Genomic DNA, 20,302 nt, shown 5'->3' on the forward strand with positions numbered 1-20,302 from the left:
ATCATAACTGATTTTTAAGAGTGTATCAGTTCTTCAGACTCAAGACAGCAGTTGGATTCCTAGGAGATCAGTGGTTACATTCAGATCATCACTGATTGATTTAAGACAGTTTCATACATGCCCTGATTTCTTGCACAATATGCTGATCACTGTACAAGTAGAGCTGAGACTATTAATATTCCTGAACTTGAAGAACTGGTCAAATCTCAGGTCTGGAGATCCAAACTACCTTACACCAACTATGCCACATCATCGCTTCCTCATACAAAAGAAGTCTTAATTTTTAGAAATTTCTCCAATTTTACTGCAAGGAATAATAAAATATCTTATTTTACAAATAATATGTAAGGTGAATAAGGTGGATAAAAATGGCAGAGTATACTGTGTTTACTTGTTACAAGAAAAAAAGCCATGCAATATTCTTTCTATGAGTTTTATATCTAAATAGGACAGGTAAAATACTTAAAACCCTACCTTCTCTTCCTTGTCAAACAAATCATCATCCTGATCCATGCAACACTTTCCATTTGCTTTCCTTTGACAATAAACAGATTCCTGAAGTAGGAATATTCCATCAGTGAGATATTGCCCAGAATGGCAATGAGTTAAAGCCTGCTTAAGCTGGTAAGTGTCTCTTTATATTTCAATAAAGTTCTAGATGAAGTTTAATAATAAGATAAATTGGAAAGATTATGTGTTAAAGAAGTGATATTCAAAAATAACCTAAAATCATCTAATGTTGAAGTCCTTAACACAAAATAATTCATACTATGTGAAATTCAGTTGAGCTTGTGAGAGCACATATAGATAGCCTGTATTATTTCTTTTACCCACTGTTCACTCTCCCATTTCTTTCACTGTAGGTTTCTGAAATGTTGCATTACATGATAAATTACTAAGAACATCAATCCAAATTCTGCTTTTGTTTATGTCAGTATTGACCCAGAGTAAAACACATAGAGTTTAGTCAGAATACTCTTCATAATCCAGGCTAGACATCAAGTTAATTTGTGTTAATCAATTTTTGTAATGGGTTAGGCCACTATATACTTTACTCAGACCTACATCTCTCAACAGAGGAAAGAGATGATCTTAATGAAAATTTGATGGTTTGTATATATATACACACTAATGGGCACAATCTAGTATCCCTATCATCACTACTTCTTACCTTACAGAAGGTTTTACAGGCATCTAGGATCGGCCTATATCCAGTACAGCGGCACAAGTTCCCTGAAAAAAGGACATCATCAAGAAAAAGCTTTATTCTAAAGCATGTGGCTTTCAAATGTCATGTATTTATATGGGATTTGCATTTTTGAAGGTAAAGGAGAAGTGTTAGTTCTCCAAAAGACAAAAAAGATCAGTGTCACAATACTTAGGACTCTGCAACTCCTGAGAAAAATGTCTATTGCTTCAAGGGGAGCATGAAATACTTAAGAGCTGCACTGGAGGGAATCCTGACTACAGCTTAGTATGCAGGAGAAGAGGAGATTGTACAATATTCTTCACCCATTCAAAATGTTTTTCTCCTTCCCACTGATATATTTCTAATATGAAGGAGGTTAGCATTACACCTCCATCTAAGTTCACCTCACAATAACAGGATATCCTTTGGCTCCACTGTGACTCCAGAGCACAACAGATGACAAAATGCTCTTTTACCTGCAAGAACTGCTCAGGGTTTCCTTTAGTGAAGATGGTCTGCATCTCTCTACCTTAACTGACTGTTTTATTCCTACCACAAAGGGGCTCTCCTGTGAGGCTTATGACATTCTCAACTCCAGATGTAACAGGATCTCAGAGACATTCAGATGCAGCTATTTCTTCAATATGACATCATTTTTGCACATCTGATTTAAAGCACTTCAAAAGACACATATGGGGATGTTTTGAACATCTGTCCCTGAAACAATCCACAGCTCCATGCTTCATTTTCCAGGAGAAAAGAATGACAGGGAATTCAATGTCTGTATCCACTAGCAGCTCTGCTGAGAAGCACAACTTGTGTAGAGTACATACATGCATGCATGCATGTGTACTCACAGACACACACTCACATACACAACATATCTGAAGAAAATGGTTCAAGGACATACCTACAAATTAAAAAGTGACAATATTTACCAGCCAGAGCTGCAATCATCTGCTCTGAAGTTGGTTCTGGGTGGTTTCTTAGCAAAGTGTATATGGACATCACCATTCCAGGGGTGCAGAAACCACACTGAGAGCCATGGCACTTGGCAAGCCTTTCCTAAAATGAAACACCACAAATAGCACTCCTTCTGGTGTACATTACCATTCTAATGAACTCTATCTTAAATGGAAGATGCCATATTAAATGTTGTCTTCATAGTAAATCAGACTTTTTAAGTAAAACAATTTAAGCAATCTCAAATAATAATAACTATTTTGGGTGTGATGCCCAGGCACATCTTACTAAGGAAGATAATTAACCCTCAGTGGACTTCTATCTTTTTTGCATTCATACTAAAACATCAGCTAAAGAGGCATAGTCCAAGATTTGCCATTAGCCCAAATAGAGCACAAGCTTGATCCACTCCAACAATTCTTACATCCCAACTATTTGACCAGGCTGTCAGTATTGAAGCAAGATCCACCATGAGCCATTATCTCATGAGCCTTGATCAACCAATTATCAGAAACTTGCGATGTCTTCTGTTATCGTTTGGTAGGAAGTATAATCATCATATGAAATTCCCATGCCCTGAAAGAACTGTCACTCTAGCCAGCCCATACAAAGGAAGAAATCAGTAATCCTTTTACACAGTGATCCTGTACTCCCACCTGAACTGGATGAATCCTAGTTTTTGTACTTCCAACACCTTCCACAGTGGTCACTGCTGCACCATACAAGGAGCAAATGGGAAGCAAACATGCATTTGCTGAATAATGTCTTTGGAATATAAAGGACAATAAAGAACATTAATATTATTTAACTGTAATAAAGATGCATTAATATTATTTTTTGTTCAGTCAAGACATAGTTTATACATACAAAGCAGTTATTATCATAATTTGGAATAAGAAGAGAATAAGCTTTATAGAAGGGATCACTTACTAGCTGTGTCTCTTGTCCCCAGTATAAAAACCATATCTACGAGGACAGTTCTGTAGAATTACATCTTCCTTAATATTTCAGTCTTTTCTAATTGCCCCCTTGTCTCTCCTGCCCACAAGCAACATGTCAAGTGTGTTTTGGAGGGGAAAGATAGGGAAGGGCAGGTTGGTGCAGTCATTTGAAGGAAGTAAAGAATTACTGCTGCAAATTTATAGTCAAATTTCTGACCCAAAGGGAATTCTGATGTAAAATAAATATCATTCTAAATATGAACAACATACCAAAAAGAAAATTCTTCAAAGCTTTTAATCATTAGCAATAAAATGCTTTGTTTTACTATAGCTGAAATGTTTCAAGTGTCATTCTGACTGTTTTAATTTCAACCCTTCTAATAACTTTAAACATTTGCATTTGCTTTGCATTGCAGTCCAGTGTAATGCAATTGTCAAAAGGAACAACTGGTACATGTTGACTTTTTTCCCACCTAAAAAAAATATTAAATTGACAATGACATGTTACCACTTAACAATTTCGTTGGAGTTTTCTCAATTTAAAAGTAATCTACTCCACTTTCTAGCTTAATGAAACTCTAGTTTTGAGTTTCAAAGTCCTTTTTGTGGGTGGGGTGTTCAATATTAATGGAGTGGTAACACTCAAACTCCTGCCTGTCCTATATTCTCATCAGTCATATGACAGAGCTTCAGGTAGAAGCCACATTCCAGTGGTCAGTACAAATGGTGTTAAAAGTATGCCTCCTAAAGAGAAAACTCCTCGCAGAAGCTGTCAGTATATATGAGAAAATTAAGCATTTGAGCATGATATTTCAGCAAATTTACAACATAGATGAAGGTACAGTATTTTTTACAGTGTTCTCTTTTGGATTAAAGTCTCTTCCTTTGGATTCTTTTACTATTAAGTACAGATTTTACAACTTTGTCTTTACAGTTTCATATCTGGAAATAGTATCTATAATCATAGGATTCTGCATGGTTTTCAAAACTTTCTGTTAAGGATACTGTATCTTCTTTGAAGCTGGTTCATAAGTTGATATCATCACTGTGCAGGCACCACAGCCACCTCCTCCACAGCCATACTTAGTTCCTGTAAGATGGACTGAAGATGCTGTCGTTAAGGAAAAAATAATTATCAGCTTTCATTCCGGTCTTCATTCTGCTCAAAAGCTTGAGGCCACATTTCTTCCTCAACTGCTAAGGCTCATAGAATTGGTTTGGTATAATAGCATATGTATCAGACTCCTTTCTATGTTGGATTAAAGTTTTCAGTGAAAACAAGATTGAAGCTAAGGAATGACATGACCAAAATCCCATTCCCAAGAAAAAAGAAAACTTGATTCTGATTTCTTTTAGGAGTAAGTGGTGACAGAAAGAGGAAGTGAAAAATAGTTTACCAACTGGAAATATGAAAGGAAGAAATGTGTAATGGGCAAAACAGCTACATGCCTGAAGTTCCAGTGGAACACTAAAAGCAATATCCCAGTTTTTCTGAGAAGGCCCATTTACAGTCAGGTATATAATTTGCATCTCATCTGAAAGATCACACTTATGAGAAGAATGCTTGTTTCTCTGAATCTGGAACAGTGGCCAGTTTGAAGCTGTGGATCAACAAACAGTTAATTTAATGTTCTACAGCCACCAAAAGGAAGATGCCTTATTCCTCATTTCTTCTCCCTCTTCTGTCCTTCCGCTTCCCAACATTACCTGCTCCAAAACCCATGACCTCTTGCACCAAGTCTTTTTTCTCATCAGTCCCTTCCATGAGCTGACTATTGACAAGCTGACTAATTAGTTACTGAGTCCCTAATCCACTCATTTTCCTGAGTTATTTTTCTGCTGGCCTAATAGGTGTAATTAGTATAAAGTAGTCTGAGGAATGCCACAGCTGGTACAAGGTGCAGGAAAAGAACTGTCTACCAGGAGCTGGGAATGATGAAGAGGAAACAGGCTGCCATCTTTTGACACCACATTGTCAAAATAAAAAAAAAAAAAAGTTTGTCAACATGAGGGTTAGCATTCTTCACTTGCATTAAAGCTTTAAGATGCATGTGATGCTTTAAGGTCTTATCTAAGCTCTACCAATTTTTCCACTGTAAAGTGCTTTACTGAGCCCTTTCACAGACATCCTACTCTGTCAGATAAAGCAAACGCATTTTAAGATACAGTTTCTTCCCTTCTTGCACTTCTATTTACTTGTTAATTTACAGTGGACCTTCCAGTTATTAACAGTGGTCTAATGTGCCAATTCCTATAGCATTTAGCCTAAAAAAAAAAAAAAAAAAAAGAAGACAGGATGCTTAGTGAGGTATTATACTGCACCTTGCAATTATAAAACACATTACTAGAAGATGCTAAAGTTCCTCATGCTCACTCAGGCAATCATTTCACATTATAAAAAGTTTAGCAACAACAGTATAAGGTATTCCTGTCCTATGTTTTTGTTCTCTGACATTAATTTTTGTCTCTTTACTGAAATTATCTGTCCCTTAGATATGTTAAATATATGTGGAGGCTTGCTGTGAAAAGGATCAGTTCCTATATTTGGCTAACAAAGTGGTCTCAGACACAGCTGGCAGGCACATCCTGGGGAATAGCACACCATCACATGGACCTAAGCAACAGAGGGAAGGAATACAAGTTGACATTTAAACTGTATTGTGAAACCAACTAGCTCCTGAAAAATAGTTAATCTTATCCTCATGTTATAAGCAGGGTAAAATGATACAGAAAGATTAAATGAGTTTTCAAGGTGTCAGAGCAAGTCAGTGCAGAATTACATTATCTCACTCACCAATGCACTTTGACCAGTGAAGTACAACTCTTGTGCTAGGGCTGGTACTGAGCTACTTGGTGGGTGTTGATCTCTTCTCCCAAGTAGCAAGTGATAGGATGAGAGGAAATGTCAAGTTGCACCAGGGGAGGTTTACATTGCTTACTAGACAAAATTTCTTCACCAAAAGGGTTGTCAAGCATTAAAACAGGCTGCCCAGGGAAGTGGTTGAGTCACCATCCCTGGACATATTTAAAAGATGTGTAGTCATGGCATTTACGGACATGGCTTAGTGGTGGACTTGATAGTGCTAGGTTAACGGTTGGACTTGATGATCTTAATGGTTTTCCAACCTAAATGATTCTACGATTCTACTTTTTATAGTCCAATGGAATCTGAAGTTGTTCAAATTACTGAATAATAATTTCATAAGCACTGTAACTACAGCAGTCTATTCTGCTCCAGACTCCTCCTTATGACTGGCCAGTAACAAACGTGTTTCAACTTAAGTTTTTCTTTTGAGACAGATATAAAAACTCTCTCTCATGTGAATCCTATAGTACACGCTATATCACTTGCCCTGTGGGACTGTGTTTCATGAGACAGTCTAGGAAACTGCAAAAAGGAGAGGTTCTTCTCTTCCCCACATTTGCTTCCTGCTCCTCCCTGTGAGTCCCTACACATGTGCTCAGCATATTATGCAACAGCTTCATGAACACTGGGAATAAGCTTGTGGCGCAGCAGATTTTGGAAACCTCCCAAGACCAGTTGAGAGCAGACACACGGTCAGGCCTCTGAAATGGTGAAGAGAAAGAGAGGAAGAGTTCAGAGCAAGTGCTGCACAATTTGTAGCAACGCAGAAAGCCACTGAACTATGGGCTGAAACCAAGACAGGAGGAAACAACTTTGTCTGCAAAGACAAAACTGGCAGGGTGAAATTTCTAGCTCTCCCAACTTCTGTTTTGTCTCGTCTAACTAATTTAATTTTTTCTATTTTAAAAACATACTTATTTACTTGCTATTGAACCTAGTTTTTGAGTTTAGAAAACTGTTTGGAGTTCTTCTCATAAGAAAACATAGATTACCTCAAAATTCCAGCAGACTCAGGGTCTCATCACAAAATCTCCCCTTTTCTGGGAGAAGGACTTCTAGAAAGCCCGGAGACTCCTATTCAGTCGAGCTTTATGTATACAGCCAAAAGGTTCTTAGGTTTCTTTATGGGGGGAGAGGTGTGGAACACAGATGCACACATACACATCATGCCTTTGTTTAGGAAACTAGGCTAAAAATACAGCAGCTCACTGAAGAGTATTTGGTTTAAGAAACACACATCATTCAATATGAGTGTTTTAAGGAAATCACAACTTCCTTAACCTGGTAAATCACCTTTTAATTGTAATTTATGAGAATTTTGCTCAAATAAGGCTCTCAAATGAGTGACTTAAGGGAGCAGACAAGAAAAGGATACGTCTCTTGCGCAGATACGACAACAGCATTTGTTCAGGATCAGCATTTTTCTCTATTATCTGCAGCAAGAAATTAAAAACAAAGTTTAACTAAGAAACCAAGGCTTTTCAAAATGGTTTTTAAAACTGTCAGTTCCTTCTCATAAAACTAGACTAATTGCCAAAGACCACAGGATTGTTTGGGCTTCTTCTAGAAATTCCTTCTCAGACAGATACATTTCCATGAAAGAAGTGCCAGGGCATTTCACAACTACTAAAAATAACTGCTGCTTAGTGAAAGGTCAAACTGAGGGAATTTACCTTCAGCCATGCTAGAAATAAAAATGCAGCATAATTTTGCCACCATAGAGGCAGCATAGCATAAAGAAATAATGATTTGCAGATTTTAGAGCCTCCCTGGCACTTTAATCTGCTGGGATGAACACTAGAGGAGGCTTGTAAGGCGATCAGCAGGAACCATTTCTTCTAGCTTTATTTATATAAACTTTCACTTGCTGTAATAGACTAAGAACAGAGAGCAATAGAAATGTCTACATTCTTGATCGATTACAGTGTTTCTTACTCCATTGCTTAGAATCAGCTAGTTCCTTCCAGTTGCATCAAATCAACAACAAATTTAATTTTGTTCTTGCAAGATTATGTTAGCCAACAGTCCACATTTTGGCACTTGAGACTTGCTGACTTTCTGTTGTGCCTCTGAAGACCTGATACCACCTGATACCTCTTCTCTGATACCATCAAAGATGAGAAGCCAGGCACGTACAATGAAAAACTTGTTTGCTCACCAGCCAAAGTTGATATCCAGCTGAAAGCCCATTTCACTTTGATGCATTTTTTTTCCCCAAGTGCAACAGAACTAGCTAAAACAGGATGCTATAATCATGTTTGTCTTCCTCTGTTGTTTCTCCCCTCCTAACAGCACTTGCTGCATGCAGAAGAGCTTTAGCTAACTAAAGTAATACTTGAAGGTTGATTTGCTTCTTACTCAGCAGGAAGGAGATAGGAAGGAATGCTTCTGGAGGCTCGTTTGAGGATTCAGGTATACTCCCATGAGGAAGAACTCTGAGGAAACCAAATCTGTGCCCACTCCCTTCAGGGTTACTTCTGGAACAGCAGCCCCCTTTTCTCCACGTTTTCTGGGCATCACTTACCTTCCTCCCATTCACATAGAAAATCAGCTCCGCAGCCCCCGGCGCCCCTTGAAAAGACATGGCACGCCAGAACCAGAACCAGCAGCGGCAGGAAATCCCGGGCAGCTGCAGCAGCTAGAGGGAGAGCCCTCGGCAGGCGGGGCGGCCACGGCCACAGCGGGGCTCACAAGGGCACTGAGCAGGGTGTCCCGCCTCCAGACACTGAAATGTAGTGCCCCCAGAGTTACAAGTCAATTGTTAACAGCTGGAGCTAACCACACAATTAATTTACTGGATCCTTTAAGGGTATATTCAAACACTAAAACATACCTAACACTTTCTCAAATTACATTTATGTTTCTCCAGAGCAAAATGGCAACATTAGCAGTTTGAACTGTTGTTACGTTCTAACAATAACATTTCCAAAGGTAATTTTAGATTGTGATAAAATCCAGCAATCTAGTGATCATGAGCCCAGTGGGAATTTGGCATAAATTTGCACTCACAAAAAAATCGGCAGTAACTTCCAGGTATTATAATCACTTCTAAGGGCTACTTGTGCAAGCAAGGGTTTATAGAATCAGAAATATTCTCCTCTTCCTGTTTAATCTAAATATATAAAATTAATTTTCCTACAATTCTTTTAAAAATAAAAATCTTTATTAGTGGTAAACTAAAATATTAAATGTAAGGAAAAAAAAATTGAAGAAACATGAGAAAAAACAACTTTGAAGCTAAGAAAATAAGTTAAAATTACCTTGTCCTCAGCAAAATAATCTTAATTCCTGTGACAGCTACAGATTAATTTTTCTCTCAAATACCGCAAACTGTTTTTATGTCTTTTTCCTGGCAAGAGCTTCTAAAATATCAACTGATCTGGTAAAATAAGTACATTTAGTGAAGATTCAACAGGCGATGTAACATTATTTATGCAGTGCCTAAAGTAAGCGACCATTTTGCAGAACAATTAAAAGAACTGCATCCTAGAAAATAACAAAGCAAATCTTCTCTGTGTATAGAACATCAATTTGAGCAACAAAACCAGTAAGGATGGAGAAAACAAGGAAAGAAGAGCAAGCAGTAGCAACAATAATATGATTTCAGAGTTACTTAAAATAACTTCTTCATATCTTCAGGCAATTTTCTTTATCCTTTGTTACTTTGAAAGATATCTATACTAAAAGTAATGGAAGAAACTAAGACATAAAGCCCTAAGCCTCATATTTTCATTGAAAATTACATGCTTTTATTTGGAACAGCATAGCAGTCTAGCTGGTAACACCTGAGGCTGTGTGGAAAAACAGAACCTTCACTGAAAAATAATCAAGACCATCTTGAAAAATATTATTTTTTTCATTAGAAAATGAAGCACGTGCTTCTGCTTCTAGCTTTCAAACCATGGACAATAAACAACCATTTAAAAAAAACACTGTATTTTGCTGCTGCAGTGCCAGCACAGGGAACACAAGTTGGAACAGATACTTCTTTTGGATTTCTAATGACACCCCTGGTGATGTTGATAAACAGTGAAAGCTAGCAAGATCATTTACATTAAAAACCAAAAAACAAAACCAACCAACCAACAAAAAACCTCCAAAAAACCCCAAAACACAATGACAAACTTGGTAAAAAAATACAAGAAAAAAATGTATAAAAATATTCTATGTGCAATTCTTTTTTTAAATAACATTGAGTCAAGATAGAGTCTATCTTCCCGACCACTTCTACACCTCTTCATAATGGTCTTACTAACATAGTAATATACACAGCATGTTGTAGAAAGAAAAATCCTGTTTGCTGAAAATTCTCAAATAATCATTTTAACAGCTCTGTTTTGCAACACAGATCATATCGCCTGGGTGCTCAGGTAAGCTTCATATTGGAAGAATTTTCATATTGAGGGAAATACTTTTTTTTTTCCTGTGAGGTTCTACATGAAAACATCTTCCTGTCCCTTATTGCTGTACATTTACAATCTTTGCATGGTCTCTCGTGAGCACAGCTAGACAAGCTCTCCCCGTTTAGGGTATAAAAGTCCCCTATGTAATCTACTTCACTAGTGGTATATTTAACTCCAAATTTATACATGGAACGTTCTGCAGGATCTTGGGAAAGCTGCCTTAGGGCTACAGACTGTCATTTAAAAAAACTCAAACAGAAAACAGTTGTGGTACTACTCAAATATTTGTAAATAATGCTTTTGTGCCTCTTACTGTTTTATGGTTATAGTTCAATACTTACATGTAGAATGGACACACCTGAAAGCTATATCCAGGAGTACGTTTTTATATGTATGACTCATTTTTGTGTCAAAATATGCAGCTGAAATTCTGGCAACTCACAGAAGGATGTAGGTTCCCCTTGTTGAAATGACTGAGATTCCTCTTAGCCCATTTCTCCAGCCTGTCCAAGTCTCTCTGAATGGCAGCATAACTATCCAGTATTTCAGCCACTCTTCCCAGTTTTGTATCAGCTGCAAGTTTGTGTAGGCTGCACTCCGTCTTGTCATACAGGTCGTTAATGAAGCTGTTAACAGTACTGGCCCCAGCATGAAATCCTAGGGAGCTCTAGTGTCTTGCCTCCAGCAGGACCATATGCCACTGATCACAACCTTCTGGGACTGATGGTTCAGCCAGTTTTCAACTCACCTCACTGTGCACTTAAACTAACACATACTTCTTTAGCTTGTCTGTGGGATGTTATCAGAGCCAATGTCAAAAGTACTACAATTAAGTATGAAGAGTCCAGTTGGGTTTTGTATTTTTCAGAATATATTATAAATTTAAGAATATCTGTTACACCTCTTAAAAAGAGGTGTACCCTATCAGATCAAAGGTCTAGCTAACCAAAGAACTGGTCTCTGAAAGTTTCAACAGTGAATGCCCTTGGGAAAAGTATAAAAATTGGTCAAATGCATAGTAAAGTTTCTCCAGAATACTCTTCCAGCCTTCAGCTATTTGCAGTCTAAGGACATCCTGTGTCAGAAATGGTGTTTCTAGTAATTCCTCACAGATTTTTCTTCCCTTAATTTGTCCGATCGATTTTTAAGGCCATATAAACTAACAACATCTACTCCTGTAGTAAGGTATTACTCAGCTGAACTGCATACTGTGTGAAGAACCACCTTCTGTAACCAAAAGAAGTTAACTTATTTGTACCTATCTCATTAAAAATGAGCTATGACTATCTTGGTTGCAAAATGAACCTGAACCTTATCCAACATAATCTGTAGAAGTTGTGTGGGCTGTGAGCTACCACCTGCAACTGGCAGCATCTACAATTCAGATAACGCCAGAAAACTGTTTGTCAGATGACAGTGCATTATGGAATGCAGAAGTGATTCATGAGAATCCAGAGGGGAAGCAGTACAAAAACCTAACAGCTGAATTGTATGATGTGGTTGTATTAGTTGTCACATTAACGCTCTCTCAGTTGGAAACTCAAGGTATTTGGATCGTAATTACTACTGAATTTCTATTGCAGTGCTATTTTCTTTCTGACTGCCTCTGGCACATACTCTGGACACTAGACTTCTCCCTACTATTCATCAAAATCAGACTTCCTCATACAAATTTTAGTATGGTTCTGTCAAATCCAAAAGTCAACTACCAAAAAAAAAGGGACTGTCCCCATCTATTTCAGTAAATTTATTAAAATTTTGGATGCCTGTGTCTTTTTCCACCAACACTGAAAAATGGTTCTACTCATGGCAAATACGAACAACTCGCATTAAAATTCCCAAAGGCGATTTATTTTTAATTCTCATTAAAACGTACACTTTTCTTACAGATTAAAAAATGCTGCAAACCCTTTGAACAAATTATAAATTATTGACCAGAAATACAAAACACAATAGTGGAGCCTAACCAATATTTACCTTCCTCAGTAAAGTATTCTGTGTCCCTTATATAGGGTCTCCTTTCCTGGAAATTCCACTTTGGAAGACCTTTACTAAGCAAACAACAATAAGGACTCTATACTGCTAAACATACATATATATATTTAAAATTGTACCCATTTTTGAAGTAATGTTCATAAAGGCAATTCTCTTATCGTCTTCAAATACATTTTGATTTACTTTTAAAACTTCTTTTATTTTTCACTCTATAGACTGGGGAATCCAGAAACCGTGTATCTGTAAACTGATCCCCACGCCTTAATTTGCTGTAAACAAAAGAAATAAAAGACATCATGTATGGATATTACCAAGCACTATGTAGCTATAATTATAATAATTATGTAACTATAATAACAATTCCAAATGATAAATACTCTCAGTGAAAGCTTGTTATATTAAAGAAATCATATTTATGGAAAATGAGTATTTCTGAATTAGCAAGGCATAGACAACTACTGTTTTCCAAAATAATGCTAATAACAGTAGTCTTTTTATGTTGTGGTGATTTTTTTTTTTTTTTTTTTTTTTTTTTTTAATTTATCACATTAATACATGAGTAATCATGACTTATTTCATTAAGACAAAACTCAAAAATTATTTAAACCAAAAGCTTAACAGCATCCCTTCGGGGTAGTATACTTGAAAAGAAAATACAAATAGGAGATAGTAAACTAAAATCTTGAGTGATATCCACATTTTTTTCTGTTATTAGTTACTGTCTTTCTCCAGAAATACACAGCCTTATCATTGTGGGACAAGAGGAGAATGTGTCAATATCATAGTATTACAGCATTTTAACATTCAATTCAATTAGTAAAAGAAAAATGTAACTCAAATTCCTTTGCATTTCTATTACAAGCTATCTGGCATAAATATTTCGGAAAAGCCAGTGGTAAAGTGAAAATACATTTCCTACATTATTTTTAGCTCCTATTTTTCCTCAGTCTCATTGCTTCAATTAACTGTTTGCTTACTTACAGAAGTAAGCAACAATATTTTGAGGGTGTATGAGAACACAGTGCTCATTTTTTCAGTTTGTGGATTTATCTTCTCCCACAGTTTTGCTCAAAAAGGAAGACATACTCCTTTTACACCTTTATAATATAGTTGCTACAATCCTTTCACCCTCAATGCTACTACAGAGAAATCTTGATACTGCCTTTATCTCATAAATATGCATTCTACTAATATGCACACAAGAGAGTGCAATTTTCCCTTAAATTAATATTATACTTTAAAAAAAAAACAACAAACCAAACCAAAAGCCCCAACCAACTTTGTGGCAAAAAACTTTCAGGATATTTTCAGAAGTAACCAGCTTAAGGATCCCCTGGGATTTAGACCTATTCCCCTAAATGCAAATATATTAGTTTTCTTAACGGAAGTTTGGCTTTAAAAATACTCTTTTAAATTTTAATAGTAATTACACAATTTATGTCTTCTCTTTTAACAGTCCCAGAAGTCCCATGCTACTAAATCTGCTAAGAACATTGAGAGGTAAATAACTAATTATCAAATTAATATAATAATATAATTAATAATAATGATCAATATTACAAAAATATAATCAATATTAATTTAAATTCAAATTATGTATTGTATTAGATACAGCTATTTAAAGCAAACAACTGAATTATGTAATATTAGTGCACAAATTATCTTACCACTTGACAGTATTACAAGGGATATTATTATTATGGTATAAGTTTGTATTTAACATTTACAATTATCCATCTCTAAAGGGGTTTACATCATGATAAACATTAGCAATTTACCATTATTCACTACCAGTATAAAATATTATATGCTCTATTTAAATTTTGAGACTTAAATACTCTTGGTGTCTGTCTTTGGTACTTGAAAATCCTGACATGCTAACAGGAAATATTTTATATCAACACTGATGTATCTTTGCAGAAGAGATTTGTGAAAGAGGCAGTTCAACTGCTTATTTTGGTGGGTTTAATAGCAAATCTTTGCTGGGGATAGTTACATGCTCCAAAAAACAAACAAAAGCCCTAATACATGTATACCTACCTATTTATCTTGGGTTCTTTGTAGCAGATAGTGGCTCTTCCTCGTCTAGATGGTGCTGCTGAGTTTTCTTCTGAAGTTTTGGGGGACTTAGGTAAGGAAGTGTGAGATTGTATACTAGTATTTGTCAGATCTTGCAAAGCCTTTTTGCCTGTGAATACAGCAGTTCATGTGTTTATGTCTCATTTTATATATTTTCTGAATCACTAAGTAAACTCTGAATTCATCATTACTTTTAATTAGTATTTCTTAATTCAGGTACTTTGGTTGCTGCTCTGACTCTAAAGATGATCAGTAAAATTTGGGATAGATGATCAGAGAAAATGCCACTACAGCAGCTTTCAGTCTACCAAATTTGGAGCTGTTTGAGGTCTGCCACGGCTCTTGGGGCATTTTGAGAAAGCCCCCATAAGTATTGTAATTTGCAGCTAGCTGCTTAAGACTCCCAAGAGTTACTGCACTTAAAAATGTAAAACTGCACACAGCTCATGGCCTTGAATGCAGGAGGAGGGCACACATATATAATCAGAAGATTCAACCTGTGCAGTTCTCTAGTACTGCGTTTTCCAACTTTCATGCTTGCTCTTTGGGCATATGTGCATAAAATGAGCATAGCAAGGTGATTAACTGAGACTCCCTATCTTCAAAACAGTATACGAGCAAACTACTTATAATGCCTTGTATTTTGAACCACTGAGCATGTCCAAGAGGAATACTCCATTAAAAAAGTAACCAGCTTTGGCAGAAGTAGTACTATTTATGTCAGCTTTCCATAATCCTTTAAAACCAATTTAGAATGCCTGATTAAACAATCAGTATCTAATTTGGAGACAAATATTTTGCTAACTTGGGAGAAATACTGAAATTATTAATTATCCCACATTTCAAAAAATTCTAAACCAGTTATAGATTAAAGTCTCTATGAAAAGCACCAAGATTTAATGCACACAGCAATCCAAGATTAACTAGTTTTAATCTGTGTTGCTTAAAAGTTTTTCCAAGAGTGTACATTTGCCACTGATACTGGTCAACTTTTAGATTTACTGCACTGAGATGAGAATATTTGGAATGTAGTTTTTCAAAGTAAATGAATTTAAAACTCTCTTAACTTCACTTCTTGAGTTTGAAAGCTTTAACTTAAATCCTGTGGCAGCAAACAGATGCTACTGATCTCATAGAGGAAATTCATACACATATGGCATAAATGTTTAATTTTTTGTTTTGCCTATCTTGAAACTAATAAATTATATCACTGTATATTTACACACTTGTCAAAAAAAGTACAGATTTTCTTTCTTCATTACAGCATTTGAATGCCTTCTACAGTCTAGCATACATACTCTTAACTGATGGTCAAGCTGACAGTGCTAAATTACTACTTTCCTGTAGTGGATTTCTGTGCTGAGATCAAGTAAAATATCTCAGTGGGTAAGACTGATCATTTTATCAATAGCCTTCTGGAATGTGTTAAGCAGAGACATAAAGTCAGTGGTTCTTCATTGGATTTCTGCTAACTTTACTTATGAGAGACATACTGAGGTGACTTAGGGCTGCTTGCAGCAAGTCCCTCTTGATTTACGAGGGCAAAAGAAAAAGCACTGTCTTTTGAAGGAGTTCATTACGGAGAAACAAGGCTCATTTGGTTTAACGAGAGGGCTCTCCAATGACGAAAAACTTCCCAAGTTTGGCTGCCTCACAAACCAACCTTGATTTATACTAGTTCTAAAGTGAAACTAAACTGTTATTCTGAGTTTTTCCTAAAGTTTAAGGTTAGATATCAGTCAGCTTCTTTTTAAGCAGCAAGTTTTAGAGACATCTATAAGTCTTAACTGTTTATGAAAGCTGGATGTCTTTGAGTGTGAATATTTATGTTCACATAGATCTAATTATATAGAAACTTTCATTACAGGAGAGTTTTAAGGTATATTTTGAAGTACAGCTTAAGGTAGTGATCAGAAGAGCTGGCATCATCAGCAAGAATGGCATTTTCTTGCTTTCTTTTAATTAAAGATAGAGATTTGGATGTAGGAATGAAAAATGAACTGGTTTTTGAACTGCACTTAAATGGATGAAGATCAAATTATTAGCTTTCTTTTTATGTCAGTAGTCTTTGATACTGCTGATCACAAGGGTTTACTAATTTATCATTAAAGCTAATAAAATTATAGGATCCTTTATCTACCTTCCAAAGAAGGAATCAAAGATGAGAAGATGCAACTGCAAATGACCAGGACTATTACCTCACATGATGGTCTAATTCGGTCAGTATTCTTATTCTGTGATCATGTAAAATAGATTTTTTTGGCCATTGTGTCCTAGCATTCAAATGAAGCCAAGTCAGTATTTGCTTGATAGTCTGGGATTCAAACTATTTATTGGAGCTAGGAAACTACCTAGGTGTTGGGACATTCTCAGAGACAATGAAGTAAACAGGAACTTCTTGAGAATAAATATGTTTACAAAATAGACCCCTCATGTTAGCCACATTTTAAAGCATATTTAAACTCTAGCATAGATGTGTTAGTCATATATTCCTTTAGGTCCTTTACAGTAATTTTATTGTGTGGCAGAAGAATCTAAAGCTATCCTCCAGACTAAAGTTTGATTATTTTCTTAATAGACATTAAAAAAGAGGCTGCCACATGAAAGTTTGCTTATAGGTAGATTCTAGAGAACACCTGCTCAAAGTACTTTTTTTAGATCTCAGAATTCCTGTTGAATTGCAGTGTTTCTAAAGCAAAACAAATCTTTAAGTCCAACTATGTTCTCCATTTATGAAGGGAACAGCGTAGTTCACTCTTATCTCCCCTGTATAAGAGCTCAAGCTACATTATCTTTTCTATCCCCAACTTTCTGAATTCCATCGTATTCTCTGAAAAATGAATACAGGCTCCAACTGTAACTCCTCCTCAAGAATGTAGACATCTGCCCAACTAAACGCCATCTTGGAATATACTGAAAAGTAACAAGCATATTAGTTATCACAATTTAAAAATATATTGTGATTGATACATGACATAGAATACGAATAATTTTAATAATTTACAGTCTTATCTTCTTCCGCGCCTGTTTTATTTGTTCTAAGCAAGCAGTAAGAGTAGGACAGTATTAAGAGAAGATAACTTACCACTATTTCAGGCACTACCTAATTCACAATGCCCTTTTTTTTCTCACCCGTACTTACCATGATAAGGTGTCAGAGTATTTTGGCAAGTCTCTTTAGAAATATGATCCAGTTTTTGTTCTGCTTTTCCAGCATCCAGTGCTTTGTTATGATCATTTTCCCCACAGGTTTCAGAGTTTTTCAGTATAGAGAAGTTCATGGAAACATTGTGGTGATCACAAGCTGGGAGGACCACATTGGAAACACCTTCCTGGAACAAGCTATCTACATTTAATGGCATATTAGAACATTTGACAGGTAAGAATTTTAAAAATTCTGGGTTTTGAAACGGAAGCTTTAATTTGCTCATAAAGGAATCTCTCTCATGAGGAACTTCCTGGTCATCCAAAATATTCTGCCCCCCCTGATCACTATGCCTGAAACAATCTTTTTCTGGCCTGGTCTCAGTAACATCAGAACTAAAACTCTGTTTCTGCTCTACCCAATTATCAGGAGAATTACTAATGTCAGGGGTTTTGTGTGCCACTGATGAGGAATCTACTTTCTTTAATGTATCAGCATCATCACTAACTTGCTCTTTAGCTTGTGGTGTATTCATAGCTACACCATTCTGAGTAACTAAAGCTACTTGCATTTGCTGAGTTTCAGTTATTTTATTTCTATGAACAGCCTCTGCATGCAATGTGTCTTTATCTTTTAATAATTCATTTTTACAAAGTGAGAACTGTGTTAGATTTTCTTTTGGTATTATATATGCTTTCTGGCTAGCCTTTGCCAATGCACATTTTAATTTGCCTGGTGAAATATGGCTACTCTTTTGGTCTACTTTCTGAGTAATTTTATGAATGCAATCACTTTCAGTCTCTCCACTTTGTCTGCAACTATTTTTTTTGTTGTATCTGGTCTTGACAATATTATTCTGGTCTTGTCTTCTCTTGCTGACATTCTGGTGTATCTCTGTTTGAGACTTTTTTGAAATATATTCTCCATACTGTCCATTTTCCTCTCTACGGGATTTTGTTGTGTTCATTTTAGAAGGGTTTTGAAAAGTTTTGGTTTTTTTTTGTCTGACATGTTTCTCATTTGCATGCAGAAATTCCCACTGTAAAGGCAATACATTAGAAGTGTTATCTTGGAATGGTAAATTTTCAGCACAATAAACTTCTGGTGGGACCTTGTTACTAGATGCGTTTGAGTCTGCTTTTTGTATTTTGCTGTCCATGTCCTCAAACGTTTCTGAGAAAGTTTCTTTATTTGTATCTTGTTTTATTGGACTCATTAAGTTAACCTGGTACGTCATTCTAGTATCTTTAGCTTTACTTGGACAATTTTGTGCTTGATGATATTTGCTGCTATTTAGCAAACTCTGTTTCTCTACAGAACTTCCTGTAGGTAGCTGTTCTGTCTGACTTTGGAACAGTTCAGTTTGTGAGTCAGTAGTTTTTGAAACTTCACTGTTGTCAGCCCTAGCGTGCCTTTCTTCTGCATTCAAATTTGAACTGATTTCAGTCTTGCTTTTAGTTTTCTCTCTATCTTTCTTAGAATATTTTACTTTTCTGAAATTCGCTAATATTTTATTAGAATTGGCATTACTATTTCTATTTTGGTGTAATTTGTCTTTTGCTGTAACTGCGAGTAGTTCACCTGCATCACTGGCAGTCAACTCCATATCAGCATCATAAACAGTTTCTTCAGGTTTTATCTTGTCAGTAAAAATCAGTTTCTTAAAATCTATCTTCCTTTCATTGTTAAATTTAAGAGGTGAAGGAATAATGCAAGACAAGTCACTAGAACTTTCCTGTAAATTCATGGCACTGGCATTGCTGCTGCTCTTGATACCATGATGAGGCAGATTATTTGAGCTACATTTTTTATCAAAATCCTTTATATTAGGTTGAGTTTTTGATTTATGAAGTAGTGTATGTTTCTTTCTTTCAGTCACATTTCCACAGAATGGCAATGAACTATCATTATATCGCTTTGTAAGATCCTCAGATTGTCTTAAAGATTGTGTATTTTTGCCATGAGTCAGAAAGTCGCTATTGCAAGTTAGTTCTGTGCATAATTGATTTTCTGCAAAGAGAAAAAATTCAGCAGCTTGTGGATAGAAATAATAGAGTATAGCTATCAGAATACGACAGATTACTGAAGGTTGGACCAGAAGCATGGAAAATGACAAACTGCGTATTTTATATATTTTTTTTTACTGAATACACACATTCTGTGATTGATCCTTAAAAATTTAGTTAACTAGAATTAATTCACTATTTTACCAAAGTTGGACTTTTGAAATTGGGTATAAATAAAAATATATTTTTCTATAACTACTTCAGTTATTATTTTGTTATCTTATCAAAGTTTTATTCTGTTCACATTAATTTTGTTATCTTTCAGCTGTGTTATTTCAATTAACATTATTCTACAGTTCTGTCAGGACACCTATATTTAAGGGTGACCTCTATTTTTTATTAGTTTATTACAGTTTAGGAATCTTACTATACCTCCTGTATTGCACATCAAGTAATGAATTATTAAAACTAATTCTCAGATAGCTCTGAAAATTAAATCATCTGTACAGAAACACATCATATATACCTTTTAAAAATATAATTTTGTCAATGGTCATTTCCACTGGATCTATTTCAATTAACTTTTGATTATTTGTACCAGAAAGCAATGATAATGAAAACTTGACTTGATCCGAATGCATTTGCTTTGACAAAATAGTGGTACCTTTAGAAGAATTTGGTATTTCACACACAGAAGGGCTATCTTGCTGTTTTG

At 35.7% G+C, this 20,302-nt stretch overlaps 1 protein-coding gene across 1 annotated transcript in view; it reads right to left on the bottom strand.

Annotated features, from left to right (window-relative positions):
* The window catches only part of LOC104368060 (aldehyde oxidase), a 46,406-nt gene extending 37,863 nt beyond the window's left edge, over positions 1-8,543 (bottom strand). The window contains exons 1-7 of the mRNA XM_009975309.3: positions 8,484-8,543; positions 7,335-7,392; positions 4,099-4,195; positions 2,809-2,917; positions 2,128-2,254; positions 1,172-1,233; positions 475-555 (exon numbers count right to left, since the gene is read on the bottom strand). Coding sequence (XP_009973611.2) covers positions 475-555; positions 1,172-1,233; positions 2,128-2,254; positions 2,809-2,917; positions 4,099-4,195; positions 7,335-7,392; positions 8,484-8,543 — 594 coding nt within the window. The remainder of the gene's footprint in view (positions 1-474; positions 556-1,171; positions 1,234-2,127; positions 2,255-2,808; positions 2,918-4,098; positions 4,196-7,334; positions 7,393-8,483) is intronic.
* Positions 8,544-20,302: the final 11,759 nt, after the last annotated feature.

The sequence above is a fragment of the Tyto alba genome, unplaced genomic scaffold, assembly GCF_018691265.1.
Source record: "Tyto alba isolate M040663 unplaced genomic scaffold, T.alba_DEE_v4.0 Super-Scaffold_7, whole genome shotgun sequence".
Classification (NCBI taxonomy): Eukaryota; Metazoa; Chordata; class Aves; order Strigiformes; family Tytonidae; genus Tyto; species Tyto alba.